Source organism: Myxine glutinosa, unplaced genomic scaffold (assembly GCF_964187855.1).
Source record: "Myxine glutinosa unplaced genomic scaffold, kmMyxGlut1.1 SCAFFOLD_1661, whole genome shotgun sequence".
NCBI classification, from domain to species: domain Eukaryota; kingdom Metazoa; phylum Chordata; class Myxini; order Myxiniformes; family Myxinidae; genus Myxine; species Myxine glutinosa.
Genome location: NW_027617756.1, coordinates 10,948 through 20,000, shown reverse-complemented (window position 1 = coordinate 20,000; position 9,053 = coordinate 10,948). Strand labels below are relative to the sequence as shown.

Here is a 9,053-nt window from a genome sequence, read left to right as displayed (position 1 = left end):
TACAAATTAGAGGTGCATAAGATTGTGAATCAAAAAAAGACGGGTGAAACAAACTCATATTGAACTTTTTCAATTTGTTATGAATTCTTCCGCATCCGCAAGATGGCGGCCTCCATTGAGCGATTTGGTGCGTCAAAGCTTCGAAATTCTCAAGGGATCCAGCAAAATCTGGCTTTTCAACATAATACGTACGCGTTCATTCACAACATCGGCTTCGCCGGCTATAACCTATGACGCTGATGTTGTTGTTTAACTATGGGGGAGGGGTAAAGTTCCAGGCTCTCGGGCTTACAGGATGGAGGAGGATTTGGAATGACAATCTATAACAGTCCAATCAATTGAATTTGCCACAGGTGGACTCTAATCAAGGTGTAGAAACATCTCAAAGATGATCAAGAGAAATGAGAGGCACCTGAGCTAAATTTCAAGTTTCATAACAAAGGGTCTGAATACTTATGTAAATGTGATATTTCAGTTTTTTCTATTTAATAAATTTGCAAAACTTTCTAAAATCCTGTTTTCTCTTCGTCATTATGGGGTATTGAGTGTACATTGATGAGGGAAAAAATGAATTTAAACGATTTCAGCATAAGGCTGTAACATAACAAAATGTGAAAAAAGTGAAGGGGTCTGAATACTTTCTGAATACACTGTGTACATATAAATGCATATCTTCAAACACACATACAGATATATTATGCACATGTAAGTGCTTGTAAAATGTACTGTGTTTGAAGTTATAACCTTAACTTATAAGCTATTGACTGATTTTCCAACTGGCCGGATCATCAGCCGGGCACCGATATTCATCGAGGTTTTGATCCTTTCAGCCCAGAATCTCTCCAAACGACCGATCCACAACCCTGGCCGCAGGTCCACATCAGCAGATTACCAATATCAATGGACCCACAACCTCAAAGTTGTGTCCAATCAGTCAGTCAACACAGCAATGGAGAATCTTGTTCAATATTATTTAATTATTACTTTCATTTGAAGTATTACCACATGTGAATAACTTGAATCATGCATCACTTTAAAATTTAAATGATAATATAATAAGCGACAAAAACTTTACCTGATAGACATGTCCATGACACAGCACCTCCATCCACTCAAACCATCCACTCAAACCATATATCTCGCTCTCATATATCAAACCATATATCAAACCACTCAATCTCGCTCTCCCACGATGGTTATAACCATCCACTCAAACTTATATTCCACTCAAATATATCATATTATATCATCATTTCTTCCTTACTTACTTACTTATCCTCTTCGGCCCAATGGGACACAAGGCTGTTACAAGGTTTCGTAATTTATCTCGATGCTGAGCTACATTCTGTGCCTCACACCATGATAGACCCAACTCCTCCAGATCAGTTACCATTGTCCAACGCCAAGTTGTTTTTGGCCTACCTGGTTCCCTCCTTCCTGGCACTGTCCAAACAAAAGCAACATTGGGGATTCGGTCAGAGGACATTCTTAGCACGGAGCGAAGCCATTGGAGGAAGCGACACTGAATTTCAAGGGCAATTCTGTGGCAACTGGTTTTTTCATGCAAGTCTTTGTTTGATATCTTATTTCGCCAGAAGATGCGGCAGATTTCCCAAGGCATCCATTGTGGAAAGATTCCACCTTCCCCATATCTGACTTCATTACCCACCAGTACTCAGAGCTATACAGAAGAACAGACTTGACATTGCTGTTATAAAATCTTATCTTTGTCTTCAGGCTGTGATGCTTCGACTTCCAGACAGAATGGAGTTGACCGATTGCATCACAAGCTTTGTGGATTCTTACTTGTCTTTCTTGGCTCCATTGTCTTTGCTGATTAGACTGCCGAGGTATGGAAACTCATCTGCAGTCTCCCGGGCTTCTCCATTTGCAGTAATAGATGCAGGCGGTACGGTGTTGATGTTCATCACCTTGGCCTTGGTGGTATTGATATTAAGATCTGTCCTTCTTCTGGAAAGCCAGCCTGTCAGTTTGTCCATGCAAATGTGTATCCCTTGATGACAAAACAGCTAAATCGTCAGCAAAGTCCAGATCTTCAAGTTGGGTGGAAAAGGTTCACTGGATGCCTCCAGGTCTATCTGATGTGGTGTTCCTCATGATCCAGTCGATTGTAATCAGAAAGTGGATAGGTGATATAATACAACCATGGCAAACTCCAGACTCTACCGAGAACCACTGTGATAAGGAGGTGTTCAGGATGACACTGAATTCAAAATGGTTGTAGAATTTGCTTATGAGAGTGATCATCTTCTGTGGAATTCCAGAAGATCTCAGTATTTTCCACAGGCTTGCTCTATGAACATGATCAAATTCCTTCTTGAAGTCAATGAAATTGATATTAAGAGGTGCATTCAATTCTAATCATTCATATTATTATTATATTAATATTGACTCATGAATATATGTCTCATGATGGAGTAGGCAGAAGGTATATGTCTCATTGTGGGGTAGGAAGAAGGCATATGTCTCATGGTGGGATAGGAAGAAGGTATATGTCTCAGGATGGGGTAGGAAGAAAGTATATGTCTCATGATGGGGTAAGCAGAAGGTATATGTCTCATGATGGGGTCGGCAGAAGTTATATGTCTCTTTATGGAAGAGGCAGAAGGTATATGTCTCATGGTGGGTTACCAATACCACTATATTATAATGCAACCAAACTTCAATAAGTTTGAGTGAAATTCATACTTACAAATGTTTGGGTGATCTAGTAACTCCATTATCTTAGCTCCATGCAACATCTGCAAAAAAAAAAAGAAAAAAAAAAGGCGAAAACAGAAAGGGGAAATTATACAAATTCCTTCAATCAGCTGGATTCAGGTTGTCACCCAATCACAATAACCACAAGATTGTAACTCTCACACAGAGACGCACGGCCTCAGGAGCCAAGAGACAAAGATGTATCACAGACAAAGATTCTACCAGGACAGTTCAGAGGAAAGTTAAACTGTGTTGTTCGTTCAACAGGTAAAAATACCACTATCCCAATATCAACACAAACTTACCCTTTTTGCATGCAACGAAGATTTTGCGAACTTCAAAGCAACCTGAAAGTGGCGACAAGAGATCGTATTTCAACATCTCAGTTACAACATGGGAAAATGAGTACAATATATGATATTGGTGTTTGGTGATGTACAATTATTTCATCAGTTTGTACTAAAGTCAACGTCGGAGATAAATGACAGAAAGGAACAATTTCACACAGACGGACAATAAAAAGGAGATGAGGGAAACGATTACATCAATACACCACAAGTGAATATATTTGAGTGTTAAGAATTGGAAGAAGGACAAAACATTGAGGTACAAGCGATGAGGGAGTAGAAGGGAGTGAGGGGGAGAGGGGGCAGTTATGGGCATCAAAGTGATAATTGGGGGAAAAAAAGAAAAGAAAAATCAATGCTCTGGAATGAAGAAGCCCCCTCAACTTTGCATCAAGTGGTTTTCCCCATTATTTTTGGTGATATTTCTGACACACAACCATCATCTGTCACAGATTACACATTATTTGTTGATTCCAATCACATCTATGATGCAATTTTTTGCAGTGGTAATGCAAGGCCTGCAAGTCTAAAGAAAAAGCATCGTTCATTTCATCAGAAATAGAGAAGATACGATACATTGAGATGCAGAATTTCCCGATCCCTTTGCTGTCGTCCTTCTTCCATGTGTCTCCCCGTAGTGTCCCTCTACACTGCTTGCTGTCTATTTTCCACCGTGTTCAGTTCTGTGTTCTATCTCGCTCTCCCACGAACTGTTCCATCTCCCAGAAAGTGAAATGAAGACAGCAAGTATATCACACAGCTTGTACCTCTTCTGCAGAGTCCTCTGTAGTACTTCTTCTGACGTGCTTTGCTTTGTAAACGATTCCAGCACTTCCTTCTCCAATTTTGGAGATGACCTTCCACGCTTTCGACTGAAAAGAAAGGCACAAACAGAGCATGACAACATTGCTTCTGAAATAAAATAGAATTCAGAAAGAGCAATCAGAGATTGCAGACCCTCGCCAGGACGTGTTTTTAGTGGTTTTTAAGGCTTTTGAGTTTAAGCAAATATGGCGGCCGAACCACATGACCGACGACGTCTTTTCTTTTTCTCCACTAATTTATCCCTCGATGACACTCAAAATTTCATTTTGATTGGATGAAGTTTTGTACTTATCGAATTATGATGTCATAATGGAGGCACCTATGACATCATCATTAACATGATATTCCCCATGAAGAGTTCTTTACAATGAGCCATGTCTCAATTTTTTCTATGCAGCGCTTTTGGAGATATAGAGGTGCAAATTTTTTCGGGTTTTTCGAAGATGGCACCCGTACCATGTGACCTATGACGTCATAATTATCATTAAAAAAAAATTCTGCAGGAGGACGTGCACCGATCCACTGATGGTGCATAGAAATGGTGCAAATTTCCAATGGTGAAAATTTCCTCTCAATCGGACAAACGCTTGTAGAGAAAATCATATTTATTCTGTGAAGACAAAGTTAATTTTCATCCGATGACTTGAAATTTGAAGAGGATTTGCACGTCAGTTCACTGAATTCAACCACCAACTATTTTTGAGATCAACATCGGCCAAAAGATCAACATAGGCCAAAGGTCAACCACTTTTTCTCGAATTTCTTAAATCCCCAATTTTCATCCGATTAACTTGAAATCTGAAGAGGATTTTCATATCAGTGAACTGACTTCAACCACCAACTATTTTGGAGATCAACACAGGCCAAAATGTCAACATAGGCCAAATGGTCAACATAGGCCAAATGGTCAACAACCTGTGTCGTATCAACATCTGCAAAAAGGTCAACATAGGCCAAAGGTCAACCACTTTTTTTCAAATTTCTGCAGGGGGAGGTGCACAGATGGTGAAATTTTCCCCTCAATTGGACCAACGCTTGCAGTGAAAATCATATTTATTCTGTGAAGACAAAGTTCATATCATTGAATATGAACTTCACCATTCTCGACAGACAAACATTAAAAATCACTCATAGAGCGACACATGGCAAAACAGAACAAAACAGAATGGCACTCAGTAGAGCATCGTTTTGACCTCAAAAATAATTAGTGGTTGAATCCAGTGACCTGATATGCAAATCGTCTTCAAACATTAAGTTAATCGGATAAAAATTGACAATTTTAGAAATTCGGCCTATGTTGACCTTTTGGCCAATGTAGACCTCAAAAATAGTTGGTGGTTGGTTTCAGTTCGCTGACATGAAAATCCCATTCAGATTTCAAGTCAATCGGATGAAAATTGAGGACTTCAGAAATTTGGAAAAAGTGGTTGACCTGAGGCCTATGTTGACCTTTTGGCCTTTGGTGATCTCAAAAATTGTTGGTGGTTGAATTCAGTTGAGTGATATGTTAATCCTATTCAAATTTCAAGTCCATCGGATGAAAATTGAGGATTTTAGGAATTTGAAAAAATTGGTTGAGCTTTGGCCTATGTTGACCTTTTGGCACATGTTGATCTCCAAAATAGTTTGTGGTTGAAGTCAGTTAGCTGATACGAAAATCATATTCAAATTTCAAGTCGATCGGATGAAAATTGAGGATTTTAGAAATTTGAAAAAAGTGGTCGACCTTTGTGAGCGAAATGTTGACCTTTTGAATGTTGACCTTTTGGGATATGTTGATACGATACAGGTTGTTGACCATTTGGCCTATGTTGATTTTTTGGCCTCGGTTGATCTCGAAAATAGTTGGTGGTTGAAGTTAGTTCGCCGATATGAAAATCCTATTCAAATTTCAAGTCAATCGGATGAAAATTAACAATTTTACAAATTTGGCCAAAATTTACCTTTTTGTTGATGTTTACCTCAAAGGTAATAGGTGGTTGAAGTCACTGAGCAGATATCCAAAACCCCTTCAAATTTCAATTTAAATCGGATGAAAATTGAGGATTGAGGAATTTTAGAGGATGTTCATCTCAACAAGCGTTACGCCTAGGTCCCCCGTCGGTGAAGTGATGTGAGTTGCCAGTCCCCCGTCGGTGAAGTGATGTGAGTTGACAAAGTGGAAGACGCAGAAAACATGGAAGTCGATAATATTTGCGAGTGGGTTGGAGACACACCCACACACCAGATTAGAAGTTAGTAGTTCGTTTATTTTTCAAGATATTTCTCTCACAAGGTTCAGACATATATATGGTGGCGGCCATCTTGGATTTTGACGTGACGACCCAATTTTCAAAAGCTTTCTTCCTTATGCCGAGATACAACCACACACCAGATTAGAAGTTGGTACTTCACTTATTTTTCAAGATATTCCACTCAAAAGGTTCAGACATACATGGCGGCGGCCATCTTGGATTTTGACGTGGCGACCCAATTTTCAATGACCTTCTTCCTTATGCGTAGATACACCCACACACCAGATTAGAAGTTAGTAGTTCGTGTATTTTTCAAGATATTTCGCTCACAATGTTCAGACATATATATGGTGGCGGCCATCTTGGATTTTGACGTGGCGACCCAATTTTCAAAAGCTTTCTTCCTTATGCCGAGATTCACCCACACACCAGATTAGAAGTTGGTACTTCGCTTATTTTTCAAGATATTCCGCTCAAGGTTCAGACATACATGGCGGTGGCCATCTTGGATTTTGACGTGGGTTGCACCCACACACCAAATTAGAATTCGGTCCTTCGCTTATGCACGCACGCATGCACATACGCATGCACGCACGCACGCATGCACGCATGCACGGGCACGCACGGACGGATGCACACACGGACGGACGGAAGGGAAAACCATCGTCCCCCTTTCGCCCCGCGGTGCCACGGGGGACAAAAATACCTGGTGTTTGAATTCGGTGACCAGACATGCAAATCCTCTTCAAATTTCAAGTCAATCAAATGAAAGGATTTTAGAAATTTGAAAAAAGTGGTTGACCTTTGGCCTATGTAGACCTTTTGACCTTTTGACTTCAAACATAGGATTTTGTCGGACCACAAATTGCACCATTTGGTGAAGTTTTGTGAAGATCGGTTTCAAATTGTTACCTGCAGGCAAGTATAAGTGAACGGACAGACAAACCCAGGCGAGGCAGCTCACAACAACGACTATAAGACATCTCATGGGAACTAAAAAGGAGGAAATAATTGGTATAATAAATAAATAAACAGAGTAAGACCACCCATTGTGTCGTCACGCAATTATAGCAATACCCTACTTGCGTCGCCACAACTCACTCTTACGTCGCTTTATTGAACACACCTTTGATTCTCGAACGTTTTCAGAACTTACAAGACTGATAGAAATGCCATAATACATCGCAAAGTACCAAATTGGAAGATTGCAAAATCGTCGACAAAACGACTGCACGTTTGTGGATTTGAATATAGCTGTCATTTCTCAAAAACAAAGGAATACCATCAGTGAAAGGTGAAATGAGGAACGCATCACAAGCGTATCCTATTAATGCTAATGAGAACGAGAACGACACTCTTCGACGTCATGACATCGACCAATACACCCACATTATTACATCATGACACATACAGTACTTGAGCCATGTTTGATATAAATCCATTCAGCTGTTCTCAAGTATCACCTTTTTACCTGACATTAAATATGACCTTACCAAAATCACAAAATCACCTCATTTCTCACATTTGATGCCAAAATATAATCAGTTCATTTTTGCATCATAAAATATAGTTATATCAAGTTTGGGCAAAATCCCATCACTGATTCACAAGTGAGAACAGTGACAGATTTTTTTACTTAACGGGACCTCTGACCTTTGATCTCTTGACCCCAAAATGTAATCAGTTCTTGTTTACATCATCATAATACCTGAACCAAGTTTGATTTAAATCCCTTCAGCTGTTCTCAAGTTATCACATTTTTACCTGACATGACCTCTGAACTTTGATCTGTTGATACCATAATCCAATCAGTTCATCTTTGCATCATATAGACTCATACCAAGTTTGTTCAAAATCCCATTCTTGGTTCACGTGTTGGCGCAGCAACATCATTTTTACCTAATATGCATGACCTCTGACTTTTGACCTCTTGACCCGAAAGTCCAATCAGTTAATCTTCAAATCATTATACAGTACATACCTGTGCCAGGTTTGAATTAGATCTCTTCAGTCGTTCTCAAGTTATAGACCTATCACAGACTTTGACCTTCGACCTCTTGACCCCAAAATAAAAAAGTTCATCTTTGCATCATAATACGCACTTGCACCAACTACGGTCAGAATCATATCACTGGTTCACATGTTATCGCAGTAACAGGATTTTTTCTCACATGACCTCTGACCTCGTGACCCCCAAAATCGAATCAGTTCATTTTTAACTCATTATACATACCTGCACCAAGTTTGACTAAGATCCCTTCAGCCCTTCTCAAGTTAACGCGGTAACAAAATGCTATCACGGACGGATCCACAGAGGTACGTATGGTCACACGGACAGAAGGACATCTGGACGGACAACCGGAAAACATCATGTCTCTGGCGACTTCGTCGGTGGAGGCATAAAAATTGTTTTTAATTTCCCTCATTTTGATATTCGTCGCACATTTCAGGAAAACATCCCCGGCACAAACCGAGCAATTACTGGAAAAAGGTAATCGAATGTCTTGCTTACCACGACCTGCCCCACATCGAACTCTTTATCCTCATGACTTGAAGTAATCTCATCATCTTCACCATGACGGAGAGAAGATCCTGGAAAGAAGAGGCAAAATGAACATAAAAGAGATATTGTGATGGAAAAAGATCAATGGACAAAATATCACCGTGTCCAGATGTGTATGTATTGTGCAAATGAGATCAATTTCATCAATTAGTCTTTGTCTTCTTCTTTGCCAGCTAGAAGTTCGCATTCCATATCCATTCGTAAGAGGTCAAGGGCTCAGAACATGCAGAATTGACAAGTAAATAATAAAAATAGGAACTGCATAATGCGAGGGGAGGTCTTGGAGTCTGTGAGACAGGAGGAGGATCTGGGGGTGGTAGTTGATGTGAGCGGGGTGGAGGAGGCGGTGTGCAAGTTCGCAGA

The 9,053-nt window shown here is 40.0% G+C and overlaps 1 protein-coding gene across 1 annotated transcript in view; it reads right to left on the bottom strand.

The window, feature by feature from the left end:
• Positions 1 to 8,719, bottom strand: part of LOC137417318 (sperm motility kinase-like) — a gene marked incomplete at both ends in the record, with an annotated part of 60,385 nt that extends 51,666 nt beyond the window's left edge. The window contains 4 exons of the mRNA XM_078769190.1: positions 2,714 to 2,762; positions 3,027 to 3,068; positions 3,836 to 3,940; positions 8,640 to 8,719. Of these exons, the coding sequence (XP_078625316.1) occupies positions 2,714 to 2,762; positions 3,027 to 3,068; positions 3,836 to 3,940; positions 8,640 to 8,719 (276 nt within the window). The remainder of the gene's footprint in view (positions 1 to 2,713; positions 2,763 to 3,026; positions 3,069 to 3,835; positions 3,941 to 8,639) is intronic.
• Positions 8,720 to 9,053: the final 334 nt, after the last annotated feature.